The sequence below is a fragment of the Littorina saxatilis genome, linkage group LG17 (assembly GCF_037325665.1).
Source record: "Littorina saxatilis isolate snail1 linkage group LG17, US_GU_Lsax_2.0, whole genome shotgun sequence".
NCBI lineage: Eukaryota > Metazoa > Mollusca > Gastropoda > Littorinimorpha > Littorinidae > Littorina > Littorina saxatilis.
This window is the reverse complement of record NC_090261.1, coordinates 42,507,955-42,532,528: the sequence shown is the minus strand read 5'-3', so window position 1 is coordinate 42,532,528 and position 24,574 is coordinate 42,507,955. Positions and strand designations below refer to the sequence as shown.

General features: G+C 41.0%; 1 protein-coding gene across 1 annotated transcript; it reads right to left on the bottom strand.

Moving 5' to 3' along the window:
• Window positions 1-7,709: 7,709 nt before the first annotated feature.
• Window positions 7,710-23,100, bottom strand: LOC138953004 (cryptochrome DASH-like). Its single transcript, XM_070324774.1, has 13 exons — window positions 22,925-23,100; window positions 21,935-22,107; window positions 21,395-21,494; window positions 19,849-19,967; window positions 19,013-19,161; window positions 18,119-18,281; window positions 17,440-17,609; window positions 16,777-16,836; window positions 15,098-15,180; window positions 14,645-14,719; window positions 12,512-12,631; window positions 11,736-11,909; window positions 7,710-11,510 (listed from the first exon to the last, which is right to left on the bottom strand). Exons 1-13 carry the CDS (start codon window positions 23,000-23,002, stop codon window positions 11,355-11,357), a joined length of 1,620 nt encoding a protein of 539 aa, XP_070180875.1. The 5' UTR covers window positions 23,003-23,100; the 3' UTR covers window positions 7,710-11,354.
• Between the last annotated feature and the right edge of the window lie 1,474 nt (window positions 23,101-24,574).

Below are 24,574 nucleotides of genomic sequence, written 5' to 3'. Positions count from 1 at the left end.
TGTGTTTGTGTCGGTGCGTGTGGGTTCGTACGTGCGGGCGTGCGTGCATCTGTCTGTCTGTCTGTCTGACGGCGTGTGTGCATGTGTGCTTTCATAGGAGGTAGCTATCACAACTTAAAGTTTGTGTATGTGTTTGTGTGTGTGTGTGGGGGGGGGGGGTATGTGTGAGTGTGTGTCAGTGTGTGTGTGTGTCAGTGTGTGCGTGTATGTGCGTGTTTGTCTTTGTGTGTGACGTGTGTATGTGTGTGTGTGTGTGTGTGTGTGTGTGTGTGCGTGCGTGACCGCCTGGCTGCCTGCAGCTGCCTATCTGTGTGTTTGTACAGTATGCGTGCGCAAATGTGCGCATTTTGAAGAATAACTCATTGCAGTTTCATGAAGGGAAAAAAGTCAGCGACGGAAAATTCTGGGTCACTCAAACAATGGAACAAAATGTCGGGGGAGCGTGTTGTCGGGGAGCCAGATGTCAAGCACACCTTTTTTGAAACAGCATCATTCTACATGAGAACGTAGTTAATTTTGGGATTGGTTGGGTCATTCCGTGTTCGAGCTTTGGTTGGATTGCACAAGGTCAAGATTGTAAATTTGATTGCTTGCTACTTCTTTTAGGGTTGGCTGATGTTTTGTTTCTGTTGTTAATTTGAGATGGGTTTGATTAATCCCTTGTTGGATTGTTCGATGTCGAGGTGGTTGGTATGTGGGTGTTGTTGTTGTTTTTTTTAATTAAGTTTATGGTGCTTTTGTTGCTGTTAATTCGTTCGTGTTTCTTACCTTTTGTGCTGTTCAACTTCAACAAGAATGTTACAGACGTACGTTGCAAGCTTAAAAAATACGCCGGATAATGATGATAATGAAAATCTTACAATTTTGATAGAACTTGTAACAGCTGAAACTAAGGATATTATCATTCTTTTCTTTCTTTTACTTTTCGGTGTTGTCTTTTTTTTTATATACAAAATTTTTTTGTTTCAGTTTTTTTTCTGGTTTTTGTGTGAGTGTTTATTTGTTTTGTTTTTTGTTTCATGTAAATAGCATGGCAAGCACAATTTTCCTAATTATGTGATTATAATGATACTGTACGGCGCGGGTAAAAGGTGTGTGTGTGTGTGTGTGTGTGTGTGTGTGCGTGTGTGTGTGTGTGTGGTTGTGTGTGTGTGTGTGTGTGTGTGTGTGTGTGTGTGTGTGTGTGTGTGTGTGTGTGTGTGCGTGCGTGCATTATCGTTAATTAAATTAATCGTTGGCATTGCCTCGCTTGCGTCTTCCTAGCAAAAAATGTTCCAAACTAAGTTCATTCTCTGTATCATAATTAAGTGTTTGTCAGTCTGTCCACGCCAAAGACCGCTTGGTCGAAGTACAGTGCTGTTTTGTCATCAACTGATCGTTCCAATAACGTACCGTTCTTGTTTTTTTTATTCGTGAAGACAAATCCTGCATAACAAAAAACAGGCGTTGATGGAACAAAACCAACTTTATCTCGTTGTGTCTTTGTTTAAGAGTGTCTATATGTTTTCAGTGTGAATGAGTGTAAGCCTTTTAGATTTTTGATCTCAACATTAAAGCAAATCCCTGGTAAGCTTACTCTTGGCATTTAGATATATCTGTATTCTGTGCTAATAGATTCACCATCAAAGGAAAATCACCTTTAAGACCGTATTGCATTCAGTGCATAATTGTGTGAGGGAAAAAAACAATGCTGTCAAATGAATGAATAGCCTTTTGATGGTCAAAGGGTTGTGAGAAGGCTTACGTCAAAACTAAGTGACGTAAGTAATGACGTTGCTCATTAGACGTGCATGTATACGATTAACTTCAAGCGCGTCGTGGAAAGTTTATGACGTAATGACCGACTTTGCTGGCCCGGCAACTCGTTAGATGATTAATACAGCAGGTGCGCGTCTTCAAATAAAGTTCTCAGCCAGTGCACACGGGTACAGGTAGGGGAAGGGCTCCTAATATGGACCGGCTCCTAATATGGACCACCTCTTGATCTGACAAACTAACAGCGCTAGAGCGCTAAAAACAATTTCATTCGCTGTATTCACCCTCTCTGGATAACTTGCACATGTCAAAACAGTTGCAGAAACACAAACCTCAAAACCGTTTGGCTTTTTCTCTTTTTTTCACTTTTGGCAGCATTCACTCTAAATTTGACGCCTAAAACGGACTCGTTTCTGTCCACAGCCAAAGCTTTTATCACACAAAAATTGCTATATATATGACAGCTAAGACCGTATTTGTTATATTTTAGCAGTTTTGACCCCGAGTTTCTTCTGCAAACAAAAAATAATAGCAAAATCTCAAAGTATGTGTGAGTCCCCTAATATGGACCACCTTCAACAAATCGAAGAAAATAAAAGCTAAAGGCTATTTCCATTAATTCATTAAGAAGCTTGCTGAAAATAACCTATAACTAGCCTTCGAGCTTTCAAAAAAATATATCAAATTGTCTTCTTTTTGTGGAAGTTGATAATTTCTTGATATGCTTCTTTAGTTTTCTGGTGTGCTTCAAATAATGCTCTCATCAACCCGAAACAGATAAATCTAAAGCATATTTGAATTAGTCTGACATGCACAATAAGTTGTATCATGTTATTTTGAAGTATAGGGGGCTTTTGACAGTGATTCGTGAAGGCCGCTTCACTGGTCCATATTAGGAGCCTGGGCGCCTAATATGGACCATTTGTGATTTTTTCTGCATTTAATTTTTGCTGAATGTCTATCAAAGCTATTTCACTCTAATTAGGCCTAACGGTTCACTTAAGAGAGAAAGACTACCAAACACAAAATGAAACTTCTTCGCAAGAAAACAAGCTAGTTATTTGCATGAAACAAAAAGTGGTCCATATTAGGAGCCCTTCCCCTACTGTCAGCTTTGACGTTTTTTTACCCTTTTGTTTTTGCCGTTGAGCCTCAAAAAAAAGAGGAAAATAATTGACGAGGTATACCGAATCGCCGCTTCCCATTTCGACCCCGCTTTTAAGTAGCCAATTGTTTTTCACTCTTCCTTCCCAAACTGAAGGCAGCTTAAATTCACATCGCCGCCGCACGGTTGTCGTAATTCTCCGCTGTATATTCCATGCGACGAAGTCATATTAAATTATTTGACTTTTGTTCACGCTAAACGAATGAAAAATTAACGCAAACATCTGGCGGTTTGCCAGGGTTTTACCTTATACTAGTTGTGATCTTGATGTTTGATCAGGCTGTGGTCCTCGTATACATTTAGGGCTGAAGTGATACAATGATGGCTGTCAAAGTCTCAAACTCAGTGAGGGGGAAAAAAAGGTCTAAAACACGGAAGGTACCGACTCCGAGTCAACAAGAAAATTGGCGGTGAAAATAGACAAATTCTCATGTGATGAATTCTGATGTGCAGGGCGAAATGCCACCCATGGCAAAACGCGAAAATATTTGAGTCGATAGGAGATCGAGAGGGAGTGGCGATTCGGGAGGCAGTACATCACTGAAACATTGTCTTGAGGCTGTCAGTACACCTGGTCCTTCTTGACACAGATAGTTTTGTGTTCATTGTTCCCATGGAAGAATAAGGGGTATTCATTTTAAGACACTCATAACACGAACCATCCATCCGAACATGCAGAGACAGACATAAAATGGACGTCAGTGAACGGTGCATACGAACACTGCTGTGACTGAGGAACGTAGAGTATCGATTTCCATGTCCATGTCCATGTTCTACACACACACACGCATGCATGCAAGCACGCACGCACGCGCGCAAGCACGCACACGTAAACATTCGCACCCAAACGTGCGCGCGCGCGCACACACACACACATGCACACACACACACACACACATATACACATACACACACATACACACACACGAACACAGATAGACACAAATGAAGTTACATCCCTCAGAAAGACAATTCTATCAGGAGAAAAGGAATTAAATAAGAAAGACTCGGGAAAGACGTTTTATTTTTTCCATTGCAAAGAGATCTTTCTCGAGCTTGAAAGAAGCGGCACTAAGCAAGTTCATTTTATCAGTCCTGTAAAACGTTTTAAGGAACAGCTCTCTCCGCGCTCGGTCTAATTACAGCCCACGCGTATCAAATTTCCTGCCGCCATGAGGATTCCATTTTACGATCTCGAACAGAGTGAAAAACTCAATTTGTGAAAATGAGACAGACATGCTTTCTTTTCCATTGCAACACAAAGCCGAAGAAAATTGGTCCGTGAAAAACTGAGATCACAAGCGAATGATAATTACCTACTTCTAGTTTAATCCACTTCTGCTGAGATATAAAACTTCAACAATACTACCGGCCTGAGCCGTGTATGAAAGCTTAAAGATGCATTCCTACTTGTGTAAACCACCTTGTCAACCACCACTAATCTGTGCAGGTTTTTGAATGGAAAAAGATCATCCTTCCACTTCCATATACATTGGGCGAAGTCAACTTCGCGACGAATACTTCACGGAGCTCGCTGCACGAAGTTTTGACACTGAATGTTCGATAAAAAGTCAACGTCGGGCTCAACTCATGAAGGCCGTTACCCAAAATCTGCAGCCTTACACACTTACACACACACACATACACACACACACACACACACACACACACACAAACACACACACACACACACACACACACACACAAACACACACACACACACACACACACCGTGCAGGTTGAGGATTTTTTGAAGAATTGATTTCGTGGCTGACACCTATGTCAATCAGCGAAATTCATTCAGCATAACAATATTCGCTTCGCGCAAAAAGCAGACAAACTGTTGATTTTTGGTTGGTGATGATATGGATGGATTCTCTCATCCCATGTAAAAACCTGGACAGGTCTGTGGTGGTGGATTTGAACGGGAGCCATCCCTTTCGCCCCATTTTTCTTTCGCCCCATATGTTCCTTTCGCCCCAAGCCATATCGCCCCAAAGTCACTTCGCCCCGTTTCGCCCCATTTTTCTGGTGACATTTTCCCCCAAGATCGCCCCATTTTTGCCCCGACTTCGCCCCATTTTTCTGGTGACATTTCGCCTCAAGATCGCCACGTTTTTGCCCCGAGTTCGCCCTATTTTTCCTGTGACATTTTGCACCATGATCGAGTATTGGACATCATCTGCACAGTGGCCGGCCAGTGACACGACCATGATGTTCAAACAAGATCTCTCAGTTAATCATTGGAGCGCACACGCGTGCACACGCTCTTATAACACGAACTAAGCTTGTATTGCCTGAGTTAAAGTCAAAAGGTGATACGGGTAATATATATATATGTATCTTTTTACATCTTTTACTAGTTACAGAAGTTATACCCCGAAACACGTTTTCTTAATTTTGAGAATTGTATGACTGAATAAAGATGGAAGCAAATAATATGCAAATGATAATAATAAACACTTAACATTCTGTTGCTCATTCCTGATACAACATCGTGCTTTTTGGGGACGAATTCAGACATGGTGCTTTTAGTACTCTCGATTGTCTCAGAAAAAAAATCAAATTAACGTTTTATCTATTAGGCAGTAGGAGTTATACTAAATTCTTGCAGAATGACTTATACATATTTCTGTGTATTTTTCTTCCCATAATGAGCATTTTTTAAAGAAAATATATCAGCCTAGTTTGAAAACTGCGTGTCTAACGTGACGCATGTCGTCACAAAAACCCAAGCTTCCGACAAAAGTTGTTGTTCAACTAAGTACGCAAAAACAAACAGTTCGGTTTATGCAAATTAGGTCTTAGGTTTGCATACTTCGCAGAGACCAGCTAAACCCGTCTCGGTTTACGGGTTTCGGCTATGACTTATCGCAGGTTTCAGTGTCGGTCGTTTAGTAAAGCTAAAAATAAATGTTTGCATATCGCTTGGCGCGACTTGTTTCTGGTTGCTATGGCCTGGGTATTCCATAAATAGGGCCTACACACCTCTTCCTGTTTATCGATGAAAAGCAGCGTGGGAGGGAATAAATATATTTTACACAGGCAGGAAACGGGTTCAAAACACTGAGACTTACAACGTCGTGGTCGTTTTCTGTGTGGTGCCATGTATATCACATAAACCCAAATGGAGCTAATTGTTGGTATTGCTGTGTGGGTGGGAAGAAACATACAGGACACGTCCCTTTCACAACTTGACGAAAGCAGAATGAGAAATAAGATAGGGCGCATGGCTTCACTCTTTGCGAAGAACCGAATCTAAGAAAAGTACCGTCAGTTACCTGTTTCTTTGCATCTGGGGTTGCAAACAAACTACTGTATTACTACGTGAAATAACAACATTTGTGAGCATAGCTTAATAATATGCATATCCGTACATGTCTCTCTGGATTTGCACAAAATGTCACCCACAGAATAGCATTATTTGAAAATGTCTAAACGCTGCTTTCTCCATTTCCGGTCAGATATGAAAAATGCGATGGGACACCCTTGAAAGGGGTCATGTGCATTTCCGTGTGAATTTCCATTTCCTGGATTTACTGTTCTCTTGCTAACATTTGCATTTGTTGGATTTTCTATTCTTTTGAGAACATTTCCCATAAAACCCTATATTTGGTCCAGGAGGTTATCTTTCCGACGATGGCTCACAAGACTAACCAATTTGGGTCGGTTTTAATGTTAACCGGCAAGAAAGGTTTTGTCGGGAATCACTGAACTGAGAGGGTGATTTGTTTGTTTATTTGTTGCTTAACGTCCAGCCGACTACGCAGAGCCATATCAGGACGAGGAAGGGGGGAATGAAGGGGGCCACTTGTCAAGCGATTCCTGTTTACAAATGCACTAACCCATTACTTGTGTCCCAGCAGGCTTTAGTAAAACTAAATTAATACCTACTGGAAGATTACCAGTTTCCAGTATGTTAAAATAGGCTTAACCTATCTACTGCTGGACTTACATCAGAACACTAACAGATTAAACTATACATGAATCGCGAGACAAGCGGCAAGAGAAGAGATTTTTGGAAAAAATACAGGTGAATGAGCAAGAAGGCAGAAAAAAGAAAAGAATTCATGAAGAAAAAGAGAGCATGACAGGAAAGAGGAACCAAAAATCTACCTAACAGCAAACTAGAAAGCTCCTGTGGTTCCAAAAACAGGAGGGGCCTTTAATTTCATAACCGCAGTGCCCCACTGCGGGATGAGAGGGTGATGATTTCGTTTTTCTGCATGCATGCACACAAACACATACACACACACGAACGTACGCACGCATCCACTAACCCACCCACACACACACACACACACACGCACGCACACATACATACGCACGCATCAACTAACCCACACACACACACACACGCGCGCGCGCGCGCACGCACACATACGCACACATGCGCGCGCGCACGAGCAAAATCTTCACTGGCACCGTCTCAGGGAGACACAGTGTGCAGATTAGCGACTCAGGGCAGACGACAGAGAAAGATGTCCCCATTTCTCAAGAGCTCAGTGCCCACCGCGTCTGCTGGCCTCATCAGCAGCTCTGTCTCACATCCATCAAACACCTAGAGCTGCAGAGAGGGACTAGCTGCTTTTGCTCTCAACTCTCAGGTGGATAGAAGTAAGTGTGAAGAGTGTTAGTTCGTCTTAAGATTTAGTTTGTGTCTCTGTAACGAGCAGTTTTTTGGGGGTTTTTTTGTTTTGTTTTTTGTCTGTGTGCTTTTTTTCAACGATTGCACCAAATCTGTATTAAAAACCGAATTCCAAATAAATACATATCGTAACACCACGTGAACAAGTAGCAGTCAGCATTTTAATGTTCAGTACTTGTGGACAAAACCATGCAGAAACTTAAACTGATAAAAATCCAATACAACCACAAACTTCCAAGCATAAGGATGAACCTGAGTTTTACACTGAGACTTTTATAAAACATCAATTCATAAACTATGAGACCCTACAAAAACAAGATTGCAAAAAAATGACATTAAAACGAAATAATTGCCACATAACTACACAGGAGTACTAAGAAAAAAGTATGTTTACACACACACACACACACACACACACACACACACACACAGAGCGTGCATACACAATTTAAGTGGCACATTTTGATCAGACCCGAGAACATAAATGAATGAAAACAACATCTTTGAAGGCAGACAATTAAATTTAACATGTACAATCAAAAGGTGAACAAATAATACAACCGCCTTGGGAAATAAACAAGCTGAATTGACTATTATAAGGGAAATCAAAACAAACCACACTACATGTATGTTATCACTTGTCACTGAGACTCCATGAAAATAAAAATAAATATAGTCTCATACACAACAAAATACATAAATATCTAATCACACAACCTGATTTTTCGCTCTAGCTTTAAAATACATGTACTGTGATGATTTTACAGATGTTAAAGTGATGGTTTCTTCTGGAGCAATTGTTTTCAGAGATGCTGCTACCCCCCTTCCCTCTCCCCCTCCATCTTCAAATGTGTTGACAGTAGGTGATTTTCCCTTTTTACATTTAGTCAAGTTTTGACTAAATGTTTTAACGTAGAGGAGGGAATCGAGACGAGGGTTGTGGTGTGTGTCTGTCTGTGTGTGTGTAGAACGATTCAGACCAAACTACTGGACCGATCTTTATGAAATTTGACATGAGAGTTCCTAGGAATGATATCCCCGGACGTTTTTTCGATAAATACCTTTGATGACGTCATATCCGACTTTTTGTAAAAGTTGAGGCGGCACTGTCACACCCTCATTTTTCAATCAAATTGATTGACATTTTGGCCAAGCTATCTTCGACGAAGGCCGGACTTCGGTATTGCATTTCAGCTTGGTGGCTTAAAAATTAATTAATGACTTTGGTCATTAAAAATCTGAAAATTGTAAAAAAAAAAAATATTTTTTAAAACGATCCAAATTTACGTTTATCTTATTTTTAATCATTTTCTGATTCCAAAAACATATAAATATGTTATATTCGGATTAAAAACAAGCTCTGAAAATTAAAAATATAAAAATTATTATCAAAATAAAATTTCCGAAATCGATTTAAAAACAATTTCATCTTATTCCTTGTGGGTTTCTGATTCCAAAAACATATAGATGTGATATGTTTGGATTAAAAACACGCTCAGAAAGTTAAAAAGAATAGAGATAAAGAAAAGCGTGCTATCCTTCTCAGCGCAACTACTAACCCGCTCTTCTTGTCAATTTCACTGCCTGTGCATCGAGCGGTGGACTGACGATGCTACGAGTATACGCTCTTGCTGTAAAAATGCAGTGAGTTTAGTTTCATTCTGTTAGTTCGACAGCTTGACTAAATGTTGTAATTTCGCCTTACGCGACTTGTTACATTTAGTCAAGTTTTGACTAAATGTTTTAACATAGAGGGGGGAATCGAGACGAGGGTCGTGGTGTACAGTCGAACTCGCTTAAGACGAATCACTGGGGATCGGAAAAAAAGTTCGTCTTAACCAAAATTCGTATTAAGAAAATTGATTGATTTTTTTTTAATTTTTTTTTTTTTTAAGTCTTGTACATTTTATGGTGTTTCAATTTGTTTCTTTCGCAACTTTCATGCTGCTACACGTTTGGACAATAAAGTGACATATTCAGTTACATGTTCATGTGTGTCTCATGTTGAGTGATGATTGTTGAGTTTGAGTGAGAGTGAGCACACAGATGTTTCATCCAGTTGTTACGTTTTTGGTCACATACACACACACTGACACTGTCCACATTCGCGGTGTTCCTATCATTTGTTCGGAATCACTTACCTTGGCGACGGGTAGCAAACCTTGGCCAATTTAGTTTTTTTTTGGTTGCAACATGATGTTCAAATCCAAATCGAAAGCACTGACTGACTGATAAACTATCGCGAACCGGCGAACGCAAACGTTGAGAGTGTGGTTTCCCTTGTCCAAGGGAAACCACTCTGGCATCTATATTTTTTGGCAATGGCTTCTGTTCAAAACATTGATGTTTCGTTTTTGGCATTCGCGAAGGAAATAAACGTCAGTCAGTCATTCATGTTCAGTGTCTGAGCTATCAATCACTTTGATTCTAAATTTGAAATTGTTTTGTGAGTACAGTGTAATCAGTTTAACTTTATTCAGTGATCGGTTGAGCGATGGTTCAAGCAGTCGACGCAAGGGAAGACTTTGACACATGTATTCAAACTTCTCAAATTCCCAAGATATGTCGATCTCGGGACGAGTTTAAAGATTTCGTCATAAGCGTGAGTAAATTACAGACATTGTGCATGCTTGGGAATCCAAAAAGTGCTCGTTATAAGCATAAATTCGTTACAAAGAATTCGTTTCAAGCATTTTTTTTAAGCATGGATAAAGAGGTATTCAGTTGGGAACTTAAAACTAATACGTTATAAGTCAAAATTCGTAACTAGCGTGTTCGTTTTAAGTGGGTTCGACTGTATGTGTGTGTGTCTGTGTGTGTGTGTGTAGAGCTATTCAGAGTAAACTACTGGACCGATCTTTATGAAATTTTTCATGAGAGTTCCTGGGTATGATATCCCCAGACGCTTTTTTCATTTTTTCGATAAATGTCTTTGATGACGTCATATCCAGCTTTTTGTAAAAGTTGAGGCGGCACTGTCACACCCTCATTTTTCAATAAAATTGATTGAAATTTTGGCCAAGCAATCTTCGACAAAGGCCGGACTTTGGTATTGCATTTCAGCTTGGAGGCTTAAAAAATAATTAATGACTTTGGTCATTAAAAATCTGAAAATTGTAATTAAAATTATATTTTCATAAAACGATCCAAAATTACGTTTATCGTATTCTTTATCATTTTCTGATTCCAAAAACATATAAATATGTTATATTCGGATTAAAAACAAGCTCTGAAAATTAAAAATATAAAAATTATGATTAAAATTAAATTTCCGAAATCGATTTAAAAACAATTTCATCTTATTCCTTGTCCGTTCCTGATTCCAAAAACATATAGATATGATATTTTTGGATTAAAAACACGTTCAGAGAGTTAAAAAGAATAGAGATATAGAAAAGCGTGCTATCCTCCTCAGCGCAACCGCTACCGCGCTTTTCTGGATTGTTAATTTCACTGCCTTTGCCACGAGCGGTGGACAGACGATGCTACGAGTGTACGGTCTTGCGGAAAAAAATGCAATGCGTTCAGTTTCATTCTGTGAGTTCGACTGAGCTTGACTAAATGTTGTATTTTCGCCTTACGCGACTTGTTTTCTGTTGTCACTGCTGGGATTTTTGCTTTAAGTACATGCACTTGACATTTTTCACAGATGTTACAGTGGCTTCTTCTGCAGCTGCTGTTTCATGATGCGGCTTCAATTTTCTTTTCATTCGGTTTCTCCTTATGTTTTTTCTCTTTGCACTGGTAATGGTGACGATAATTACACTGAATCAGGCGGTTACGTTCCTAGTTGCGAGGGTTGGAGTTGGAAAAGTAGAAGTCCATGCCCCGCTGCTTGCGAGGAGGCTCCCCCCTCCCTCCTCTTCCTCCCCCTCCTCCTCCCCTCGCTCCTCCTCCTCCTCCTCTGTGTTTGCCACTTCCTCCTTGATGCTGGGCGCTGCCCTGTAAACATTGTAAGCAGACAAATCAGACACTTGAAAATTGAAACAATCTGTGTTAATGTTAAAATGGCTTAATTTCAAAAAGCTCATTTTTAAACTTCTCTCTCTCTCTCTCTCTCTCTCTCTCTCTCTCTCTCTCTCTCTCTCTCTCTCTCTCTCTCTCTCTCTCTCTCTCTCTCTCTCTCTCTCTCTCTCTCTCCAAAACAAAAACAAACACAAAACTCACAGGTCGTCCGAAATGTCTGCTCCACTCAGGCGCAACAACAAGAGGAGCTGGGTAAGTATCACCAATGGAGACATCATCGTGAGACAGAACGGCAGAGCTGAGGGTCCACACAAAGTGAACGCTTCCACCTTTTACCTTGGACAGCTCCGGTACCCACAGCCTTACATAGTTCCCCTGTGTAACATACACAACAATGGCATCAAATCTGTGTGTTCATTTTCGAGCAATTCTTGTCAGAACAAAGTTGCTATAAGATCGGCTACACTGTGTGTGTGTGTGTGTGTGTGTGTGTGTGTGTGTGTGTGTGTGTGTGTGTGTGTGTGTGTGTGTGTGTGTGTGTGTGTGTGTGTGTGTGTGTGTGTGTGTGTGTGTGTGTGTGTGTGTGTGTGTGTGCGAGTGTGTGTGTGTGAGTGTGTGTGTGTGTCTGTGTGTGTCTGTGTGTATGTCTGTACGTGTGTGTGTGTATGTGTGTGTGTGCATGTGTGCATGCTTGTGTGTGTGTGTGTGTTCTTGCATGTTTACATATATATATTTGTGTATGTTTGTTTGTCTTCGTGTGTTTCTTTGCCTGCCTGCCAGCCTGCCCGACTCTGTCCATCTGCCTGACTATTTGCCTCTGTATGTTGTTTTGTCAGCGATGTTTGTCTTAGCAGCTGGTGGCAGGATTTACTGATGTTAACACAGTCAGACACATACCCACACACACACACACACGTACATACACACACACTCCTCACACACACACACACAAAATAGTCCATCCTATCTTAACTTACATCTCCATCATAGTCCAAGCCTTGCTTGATGACGTTAAACTTCCTGTCTTCGCGCGGGTCATTTCCAATTCCAGCGCTGTAGAGCCAGTTACCGTAGTTACTGCAGACGTCATGATCAATCTGTTGGAGTAAAAAAAAAAGATAACTCATGCACGGATTGCTTTATTTAAGCTCGGCAACACATATCGTGTCATGGATATGCCAGTTTTCGACTGTTGCTTTTTGGCTGAACAGGAAATTGAAATAGACATTGAAACAAACAAGGTAATAACATATCACTACAATCTGTTACTTATTTTTCTGTTGTCGCACGATCGTTCCAGTTTCAGTAATAAGCTACAGTGGAACCTACATTTAAGACGCCCACCCCCCCCCCCCCCCCCCCCCCCCCCACCCATTTAATAAACATCCCCACAGCTGTTAAGACCTTGCTTTTTTCAGACTTTCTGTTCTCAACCTCAGTTAATGTTCTCCCATTTTAAGACTCCCTCCTTTTTATGACCTGAATTTTGAAGATTTTTTGAGATCTTAAAAGGGAGGTTCCTCTGTAATATACAAGAAGGTAATTGTAGCAACTGAGGGAGAGGTTGAGGGAGGAGACGGGTCTTTGAGAAGAGAACTAATTTGAGAAACTGGAACCTTGATTTAGGTTTCATCATAAGTACTCCATCACTACCAGTAAGAAAAAACAAGTCGCGTAAGGCGAAAATACAATATTTAGTCAAGTAGCTGTCGAACTCACAGAATGAAACTGAACGCAACGCAACGCAGCAAGACCGTATACTCGTAGCATCGTCACTCCACCGCCCGTGGCAAAGGCAGTGCCCGTGGAATTGACAAGAAGAGCGGGGTATTCGTTGCGCTGAGAAGGATAGCACGCTTTTCTGTACCTCTCTTCGTTTTAACTTTCTGAGCGTGTTTTTCATCCAAACATATCATATCTATATATTTTTGGAATCAGGAACCGACAAGGAATAAGATGAAAGTGTTTTTAAATTGATTTCGAAAAAAAAATTTTGATAATAATTTTTATATATTTAATTTTCAGAGCTTGTTTTTAATCCGAATATAACATATTTATATGTTTTTGGAATCAGCAAATGATGGAGAATAAGATAAATGTAAATTTGGATCGTTTTATAAATTTTTATTTTTTTTTACAATTTTCAGATTTTTAATGACCAAAGTCATTAATTAATTTTTAAGCCACCAAGCTGAAATGCAATACCGAAGTCCGGGCTTCGTCGAAGATTACTTGACCAAAATTTCAACCAATTTGGTTGAAAAATGAGGGCGTGACAGTGCCGCCTCAACTTTCACGAAAAGCCGGATATGACGTCATCAAAGACATTTATCAAAAAAATGAAAAAAACGTTCGGGGATTTCATACCCAGGAACTCTCATGTCAAATTTCATAAAAATCGGTCCAGTAGTTTAGTCTGAATCGCTCTACACACACACACACACACACACACACACACGCACACACGCACATACACCACGACCCTCGTTTCGATTCCCCCTCGATGTTAAAATATTTAGTCAAAACTTGACTAAATATAAAAAGCAACATTACAAAAATATTATTTTTACAATACAATCCAACTAGCACTAGCGTCCGACACTCTTGAAGTTAAACAAACTCTTGAACAACAAATATAAGCAAAACTAAACAACAACAACAACACAACAACAACAACAACAACAAAAAGTCAAAACACACACAGCATGATTTTCAGAGAGACACTTTGTTTGTTTGTGTGTTTGCTTAACGCCCAGCCGACCACGAAGGGCCATATCAGGGCGGTGCTGCTTTGACATATAACGTGCGCCACACACAAGACAGAAGTCGCAGCACAGGCTTCATGTCTCACCCAGTCACATTATTCTGACACCGGACCAACCAGTCCTAGCACTAACCCCATAATGCCAGACGCCAGGCGCAGCAGCCACTAGATTGCCAATTTTAAAGTCTTAGGTATGACCCGGCCGGGGTTCGAACCCACGAACTCCCGATCACGGGGCGGACGCCTTACCACTAGGCCAACCGTGCCGGTCAGAGAGACACTGGGTGGCTACATCAGCTATAATCATGTAGCAGTAACCACTGTGTTAAAATGAAGCGATGCTTACCAGTGCAGATTCGAACCACTCAGCACCCAGTCTCCAGTCTAAGTGCAAATCCTTTGTCAGAAAACTGGCCACATTCTGCACACAAAATGCATGTCAATTAGCACAGTACATAGCAATTTCAAAAATATGTGTGTGCTTTTTTCAGGCAGCAATTTTTGATACAGTAGAACCAGTGCTCTGTTGAAAAAACCTGTTTTAAGGCCTTTTGCTTTGAGAATTTGCTAGATGATAAATGTTGTTAAACGCCCTGACAGTTAAATCATTAGGGGCAGAGAAATAGCTTCTCAGGATTTCCTCTTCATAATTATAGTCTGTAAATGTAATTCCACTTTAAGATATCCAACACCTAGTTTTCTCAGATGTTGGACATCTTGTAACAGAGATGTAATAATTTGCAATGAGTGCTTGCTTTTCAACAGTCAACTTGTTACATTCTTTGTTTCAGAACTGTACCTGTCTTCCTCTGTTGGACATGAAACCAGTGGCAGCTAACTCTCTCATGTTGGCATCTACATACGGCACACCTGTCCGACCCTCTGCAAAACAGAAAGATATATAAACGCCACATAAACCTTCACTCAAGGGTAGCTCAGGTTGTGGAGCACTGGACTTGTGATCGAGAGGTCGCTGGTTCGAATCCGGCGGGCCGGGACGGACACGGGTCAACTTTATGTGCAGACCCAGAGACGGTATCCATCTCCCACCCCCGTGTCGATCACCACAATGGCACGTTAAAGATCTTGGTCATTCTACCATAAGTGCAGATGGCTGATACCACCTAAACACGCAAACATCAAAAAGCCGTGAGGGCGTAAAACTCGAATCGTATAAACCAATTCATGTCCAATATAGGCAATTAAGACCTGACGGACAATAAGCCCCTTAAAATTGACTTTTGACTCACTCAACATGACCATCAACAGTCTGGGTCCTCTCTGTGCACAACGGGAATTACCTTCATTAAAGCCGCTATAGTGGCTTTTTAAGAAATGAAATCATCCCAAAATTCCAACTTGCCACAGCAAGCAGTCAGGGTGCTGATGTATGGTACAGTGGAACCCCTTTTTAAGACCTCCAAACACCTGAGAAAATCGGGTCTTAAAAAGGAGGGAGTCTTAAAATGGGGGTAATTTGTACGGAAGTTATGAACAGAAAGTCTGAGAAAACGAGGTCTTGAGAGGGAGGGAGTCTTAAATTGGGGGGTCTTAAAAGGGGGGTTCCACTGTATATTATGAAAGTGGAGGGATGGATGGTCTCATCCTATGCAAAAGTCTGCCAGATCTCAGATGGTGAGCTCAACTGTCTACACGAGAAGGGTTGTGCCTTTAAATAATGTTCTATCTGGTCAATCGAGCCCTCCACTGGCTGGACAAAGGGGGGAAAAAAAGTCCTTTGGTTTAAATGATTTGTTATCCAATTAATCCTCCATTGCCATTTAAAAATAAACATTTTGGAATCAACAACAAGCTTTAAAGTTATATTGGTGATATTTAAAAAAATATATATTTATGCAGCTGATGAATTCTTGTGGCAAGACAAAAGTAAGCAGTGTCTTTTGTTATTGTTATTCTTGTTGTTAAAGTCACAGTCCTTCCTGTGTAAACTCACCATCATAGATCTGGCCAGGTTTTTGCATGGGGTAAGAAGATCACTCCACTTGGACTTATACCAAAAATCCATACATTTCCAAAAGTCAGCCTGTTAGATTACTGCCTACAAAAGTTCTCACTCTGCACAGAAAACACTCAGGATATTAAAAAAACTTAAAAAACAAAGGATTACTGTACTCACCGATACAAAGACGACACAAGACGATAACGAATTTTCGCTTCTGGAAGCTTCATCAGGAAAAACAAGAACACAAAAGACAACAAAAAGCAGACGCAACACGGAACGAACAAGGTCTGAAAGAAAATGGAGGGGAAACACGCAAAAAGGGGAAGGAACTCTAGGAACGGAAATGAATGAAAGATATTGTTTTTTGGTATGTGTCCAAGTGGAGAGATGGTCTTTTCACATATAGAAACCTGGTGAGTCAAATCGTTTAGAACAAGACTGTGCCTTTTATAGCAAGAGGCTGAATAGCCTAAACTTCAGTAGGCGTCATGGACAAAAAAATAAAACTAAGTTACCTTTCCATGCTTCAAACTGTTTCATGTCCTTCTTCCAAGGGATCTGCTTGTCCTGAATACCTACAATGAAATCAGATTTTTAATTGCATGCACAATTATGTCGCAATACTGAAGCATAGCTGGTATACAGCAGACCTGCATGGGAACCCCTGTTTTGCACTTGGAGTATTCTCAAACAAACTTGGTGCATTTTCAAAAAAATGAGCGTACTCCACACAGCATTTGAACATCCATGATTCAAACATGCTTCACACGCATCCGTTGCACCGTGAATTAAGTTTACCAATACATTTAAAACAAATGCTTCTTTCAATGTTTATTGACAAAAAACGTTATCATGTGTCAAAATACTGGATCTGCTTTGGGAACTCTCATGTGAAGTTTCATGAAGATCGGTCTAGCAGTTTTCTCGGAATCGCTCTATACACACACACACATGCACACGCATACACCACCACCCTCATCTCAATTCCCAGTCTATGTTAAAATATTTAGTCAAAACTTGACAAAATGATAAAAGCAGAGGATGGAAGAAGAGTTCTGACATCATCCTAGCTCTAGGCTTATTTCAGTTTCACAGCCATTACACTTTCTACCATTTCATTGACACCACACCAAAGTCCACATTCACCATTTCTTTAATGCTCACAATATAGCTCTTACCTCCGAGGAAGAAGATCTTGTTTCCATGCTTCATGGCCACAAATTTGAAGTAATCTCGCCACAGTAGCTCAAAGATGACCCAATAGGTTGACTGGTTTGCCGTTCTCTCACGCTCATAGCGTTTGATCTCCCAGTAGATGTGACGAGGAGAGATGCATCCATGAGCGAGCCTCCAAATTAGAACATGACAGAGGTGATCTTTAGTGTGCTTTGGAGGGCTGTACATTAGCAATTACAACATCATTTCTATCAAAACCATATGGGCACATTTTTTTTTTTTTTTTTACATATGAACAGTTTTATGAACGTTTAGATTTGTTCCCCAATGTTAGTTTGCATGTATGTATATGTTATGGTAATTCTCCTTGAGCTCTAGCAAGAATGGGGCAATTCACAAGTGAACTTTTATATTGTTATTCCTATGAACAGATCTTAATTTGCTGTGAATTTTCCTCCAAAAAGAATTATTCCTACACTATTTTCCTAACAAAAACGTTTGAAATATAACATGGTTATTAACCATCTAAAATGCGAAAAACACACACACAATCACACATTAACACACACACATTCACTCACAAACTCACAAACACACACACACACACACACACACACACACACACACACACACACACACACACACACACACACACACACACACACACACACAACTCCTTACCAAGTCGAGAACTTAGTAGAATACTCAGAGCCTATCATTCCGTTGCGCGTTTCTTTGTAAGTTGCAACGCTGTCTGTCTGCCAAAGGTAACTTTCCAGTCTTGCCAGGGCAGTTGTCTCCCCTCCAGGAAAAGGGAATGCAGAATGTTCCAGTGAGGGCGGCTCTGATGAAAATTAAATCAGAACTGGATGAAGTCTAATACGTCATATCACACAGTGAATTTACAAACACACACACACACACACACACACACACATACACACACAGCATGTACGTTACACACACACACACACACACACACACACACACACACACACACACACACACACACACACATACACACACACACACACAACACAAACATTCAAATCGTAAAATCAAGGCTAGGCACTTAATTGCCACATTTTCTTGTGACACGGCCAGTCGATTTGCTATACAGTCCTTTTCACTCTGATCGGCCATCCCTTGAAAAGTGATTTAATGCACTCAATAATCTTATCTGAGAAAATACCTTTGGTCCAGAACCATATTGTGCAAGCTGAATACACTTCAGCTGATTTATCAGAACCGAAAAGAGAAAACTTTCTTGACACATCGTGTTGGGTATACATTGTATTGCTTGGGTCAGTATCAGAATCGAGGCAAATTTCTTTCCCCCCTTATCCAACTTAAGTGACTACGCATCCACCAAGTTGACTGTATAATTAAAGACTTTGTGCAGAGCTCTGAAAAGCAAAATTCTGAATAAAAAAAACCAAGAATGGTATGAATACTGGAACGTTAAATTTATGACAAAACAAAAAGTTAACGTTTGGTTTGTCAGAAATGAATTGTTCCAATAACATATCATTTGCATTTCAGCTTATTTATCAGATCTAAGAAGAGAAAACTGACTTGACACATTAAAGTCCTCCATGTTGGGTATGTTGCCTGGGTCAATCCCAGGAGGTAGAGGTTTCACTTTATCCGGTGTGGGCACGATGTGTCGAACTCGGTCATGTGATTCCACTTTCTTTCTGAACTGTGTGTATACATCTGGCAAGCTTAAGAACACAAAAAGTTTTACATTTAAAATGCTGCTCAGTCTCAGGTACATCAGAACATGGAAGTATTCTCCAAGAAAAATGTTTGCAGTGTACATTTTTCTCATGCAAGAATAGTCATTTTTAATAACTATAGTTAGAAATCAGGAACATATTATGTAGCCAAGCGACCATTTCGAAATCTTTGTATAATATGTCTAGAGGGGTCACGCGGTACGCTGCCACAGAGAGTCTGCTTGTAATTCCTTCCCTCTCCCAACCCAGCTTCGAAATGGTCCATAGACTATAATTGTGTACATTAGAGAGCGTCAGCAGTGCAAATTTTTAGTGTGGACAATTTTGTTTTGACACATATTCTGACAGCAACAAGGAGTGCAAAGCAGTAATGGGCGGAGGTGCACGAAATGAAACTGGGTGGGAGTCAACCGCAGGGTGATTGGTTTGAACTGAGATTTGTTGTGATGTCAACCAATCAGACCCTGCGGATGGCTCCCATCCAGTTGGGTGGTACCCAGTTTCGCTTCGTGCACCTCAGTCCGGCCTGGACTCACGACAAAGAGGGAATTGTTGCTTGCTTGTGATTATTTGTTTAAGCGTAGCAATTTTTAGCATGGCGTAACAGCATAGCAATTCCTGAAAGCTAGCTACGAAAACAGGTGGCAGCTCTGCACAAAAAAAAGGGCTTACTTTTGAGGTTTGAAGGGAAGATCATCCACATGGGTTAATGTGTGACCCCAAACAGTATGAACTTTGACCCCACATTTGCTTCCGAGTGCTTTTTCCACGTCCACTTCTTCTTTGCATATCTGACCAACAGAAAAATATCAAAATAAAATGACAAACATAAGAGTAAGAATCAAATGAAACATTACCCTAAAAAGGGAGATATAAGACAGAAATACATCTATTACACTCAAATCTATCATCTCTCTCTCCCTTTCTCTCTGTCTCTCTCTCTCTGTGTATATATATATATACTAGATGAATACCCGCTTCGCCGGGTACGGCTTCGCCGAGAAGTCGAGCCAAATACCCGGCTGCGCCGGGGACCCGGCTTTGCCGGGTGTACGCCGGCTTTGCCGGCGCACCACATGAAGGAAGGGAGATAAACGCGCAAAACACTGGAGAAGAGTAAAAATAGTATAACGGGAATATGGATTGAGCGTTGTCGACAGTGACCTTCTAAAAATAGAAACGGGAATATGGATTGACGCCACACGAAGGAAGGGAGATAAACGCTGAAAACACTGGAGAAGATAAGGAAGAGTTACTGGGAATGCCGGGATCCAGAGAAAAACCAAAATCGGTTCAGCGCTGTGCGCTGAGAGCACGTGTTGAAATATCTCATCGAGCAGGTTGTGTCCGGGGTCTACCTGAATATGCCAACCAAATTTGAAACAGATCCATCGAGAACCTTGGGCGTGCATCGCGGACACACACACACACACACACACAGACAGACACAAGTCGTATATATATATATATATAGATACTAGATGATTACCCGCTTCGCTGGGTGGATCGCGAGACGGAGTATGCAGCGTGGCGGTTCGCCGGCTTAGAGCACGTGTTGACGTGATTGACGCCACACGAAGGAAGGGAGATAAACGCGCAAAACACTGGAGAAGATAAGGAAGAGTTACTGGGAATGGATCTACAGAAAAACCAAAATCGGTTCACCGCGCCGCGCTTAGAGCACGTGTTGAAAATTTTCATCGACCAGGTTGTGTCCGGGGTCTACCTGAGAATGCCCACCAAATTTGAAGCAGATCCATCGAGAACTTTGGCCGTGCATCGCGAAGTGACAGACAGATACACACAAGCTGTATATAGATATAGATATATATATATATATGTTGTAGTCCAAGTAGATATATATATATATATATAAAAATTTAAAGCATATTTGCATTGGTTATTCCGTCACCCTCCAAAAAACTTTTCAGTTTCAGTTTCAGGTTCTCTCTCTTTCTCTCTCTCAGGGTACTCCCGAAAAAGCCATATATTTTCCTTCACACTTATTTTTGAGTGCAAAATTAGTCTGCCTGGTCACAATCTAGATAGCCAGTTATCTCCCCCTCTCTCTCGCTCTCTCTCTCTCTCTCTCTCTCTCTCTCTCTCTCTCTCTCTCTCTCTCTCTCTCTCTCTCTCTCTCTCTCTCCCTCCCTCCCTCCCTCCCTCCCTCCCTCCCTCCATCCCCCTCCCCCTCCCTCCCTCCCTCCCTCCCTCGCACCTCTTTCTGATAGATGAGTGCCTCAACACCCTCCTTGCCAATCTGTTTGATCAGCTCTGAAACCACCACTTCTGGTTTTCCTTGACGAACAATCAGGTCGCTGAAATAGAAAGAAAACATAAGTTGAGTAAATTTCAGTTGTCTTGTGGCACTGTACATTCATAATTCACAAGAGGTTCAATCCATCCATGAATGCTACGGACACAGTGCTAGCTTCACCTTCCCAGTCCCTGCGTTTTTAATTGCGCAAATTCCGATAACGGTGAAATCAGTGAAAAAAATAAATAAAAAAATTATTAAATTATTATTTAAACATTAAAAACATCCCCCAAATCACAAAAAAAAATCACATATTAACCCTGTGGTCTGTGTAGCGCTATATATATATATTTTTTAACTATACTATCCCCCCTTCCCCCCCCCCCCTCCCCCTGACCATTTGTTGGTTCCATTCACAAGAGAAAAATACTAGCATCTGTAACAAAACAACCAAGAGTTAAGTCACATAGCTATCAGATTGATATGACACTGTGCATATACCTGCCAAGCTTCTGTAAGTTTTGCCTCAGGTCTGTGACACTTTCAAGAAGAAACTTCAGTCTGTGTGGTCCAGTCTTGGGAACATTGAAGTGATATGTCCCAGCAAAATGCCTGGGGTCGAAGCAATAGAGCGGCAAGATATGATCTCCATTTCGGTGAGCCCACTGCAAGGCCTGATAACAAATGAAACAAGTGTAAAATGTAGGTAACATGAGACGAATCCAGATGATATACACTCCAGGATAAATACAGATATTCTAAATTTCAATCCTTCAAAGGGATCTCACAATGAACACGCCTGCACATGTGCGCGCACACACACACACTCACACACACACACACACACACACACACACACACACACACACACACACACACACACACACACACACACAAAGAGTGTCTGAATATAAATTATATGTGTAAAATGAACAAAATCAAAATGATATACCGCATAAATATATATTAAGTACTAGTAATTTCCAAACTTGTAAAACACACACATACACACACACATACACACACACACACACACACACACACACACACACACACACACACCTGGTGCCATTTAATCAAGTTGTGGTAAACACAGCCAGGTGAGTCCACATGTCAGCTGAAACACATTGCTACGGTTCTCTCTCTCTTCAAAGTTTGGTAACAGCTTCCAGGAATTTTGGGACCATTTTCTAGAACATTAGTCAAGGAGTGTTGAACTCCATTGTTTTCACTGTAGTAAAACTTGCAGTCGCATGAGAGAGAGAGAGAGAGAGAGAGAGAGAGAGAGAGAGAGAGAGAGAGAGAGAGAGAGAGAGAGAGAGAGAGAGAGAGGGAGGGAGGGAGAGAGAGAGGGAGGGAGAGAGGGAGGGAGGGAGGGAGAGAGAGAGGGGGGTGAGAGAGAGAGAGGGGGTGAGAGAGGGGGTGAGAGAGAGAGAGAGAGAGGGTGAGAGAGAGAGAGAAAGAGAGAGAGACATACAACAAGAATCTCACCTCGTTGTCATGCACTCTGAGGTCACTTCTGAAGAGGTAGATGACAGTCTTCATGGTTTTTCTGATGTTTCTGTGCATATGCACTGCAAACAAATCACGGGGCACGTCTGCAGGTATACCAATGCCTGGCTTTCATAAGGCAACAGCATGACACGAAGCGTGAACGGAAGTTTACGTTTCGTAAGGCACGGGAACTTACTCGCAACCTCCTACCTTGTTTCGTTTTCGTTTTGTGTTGAAGTTGCCTCCCTTAAACAAAACTCGCTTCTTTTTCACCGCCTCACTGTCTCAGATCTGACCAGGCTTTAACATGGGATAAGACCATCCCTCCACTTGGTCACATTCCAAAAATCAACACACTGACTGCTTGCTGTGTTGAGTTAGATTTTTTTGATGAATTAATTTCCGAAAAAGGCACAAGTGCCTTTAACAAAATTAATTCTTTGAAAATTTGTTGACAAGTCGCGTAAGGCGAAATTACTATATTTAGTCAAGCTGTCGAACTCACGGGATGAAACTGAACGCACTCTATTTTTTCACCAAGACAGTACAGCTTCGTCAATCCCCGCGTGAAGGAAATCGCTCACCTCCCACGTGCGGCAAAACGTAGTGATATTGACACGCCAGATTAGCGGCGGTAGCGTATTAATTGTGCTAAGCAGGAAAGCGCGCTTTTCTGTATTCTTGTTAACTTTCGGAGCTTGTTTTGAATACAACCTATCATATCTATATGTTTTTGGAATCAGGAAATGATAAAGAATAAGATGAAATCATTTTTGGATCGATTTCTTAAATTTTAATCGTAAGACTAATTAATCTTTTGTTTGTTTGTTTGTTTGTTTGTTTGTTTGTTTGCTTAACGCCCAGCCGACCACGAAGGGCCATATCAGGGCGGTGCTGCTTTGACATATAACGTGCGCCACACAAGACAGAAGTCGCAGCACAGGCTTCATGTCTCACCCAGTCACATATATTATTCTGACACCGGACCAACCAGTCCTGGCACTAACCCCATAATGCCAGTCGCCACTGGTAGGCGGAGCAGCTACTAGATTGCCAATTTTAAAGTCTTAGGTATGACCCGGCCGGGGTTCGAACCCACGACCTCCCGATCACGGGGCGGACGCCTTACCACTAGGCCAACCATGCCGGTACTAATTAATCTATTTTCGTTAATTGTGATCACATTTTAAGAGTAAACATGACATTACCCAATATTGACGGACTGTGTGATGATATCTTCTGCTCAGTATGGTCTGTTGAGACAGTGATATCAAAATCGAGACCGGAGGTCGAGATTTTGATATCACTGTCGAAACAGACCAATAGCAGAAGATATCGTCACACAGTCAGTCAATGTTAGATATATTGCTAATTCTCTGGACATTTTGTATTTACTGTAAAGAAATTACAAAAGTATTTGTCTCAGTTTGGGCTGTTCCATATCCCTCCCTCTGATTATTATTTCTTTTTGTTCACTCTTTTCTTGTACTTTTCAGTATTTCAAAATGTCTTTTCTTTCAAAAAGTCTTTAGTCACTTGCTCAACTAAATTCTGGGATAATTACATTTTCATATATATTTGTTTGTTTTTAAATGTAGGTGTTTTTGTTTTTGAAGTGGGGAAGCAATAAAGAGGTCGTCGATATCA

Coding starts and splice junctions, on each gene's coding strand:
- LOC138953004 (XM_070324774.1), bottom strand. CDS start 23,002: ATGCACAGAAACATCAGAAAAACCATGAAGACTGTCATCTACCTCTTC. Junction 18,282..19,012: donor GGAGGACTTTAATGTGTCAA/GTCAGTTTTCTC, acceptor AATTTTCATCAG/AGCCGCCCTCACTGGAACAT. Junction 11,910..12,511: donor GCTTGGACTATGATGGAGAT/GTAAGTTAAGAT, acceptor TATGTTACACAG/GGGAACTATGTAAGGCTGTG.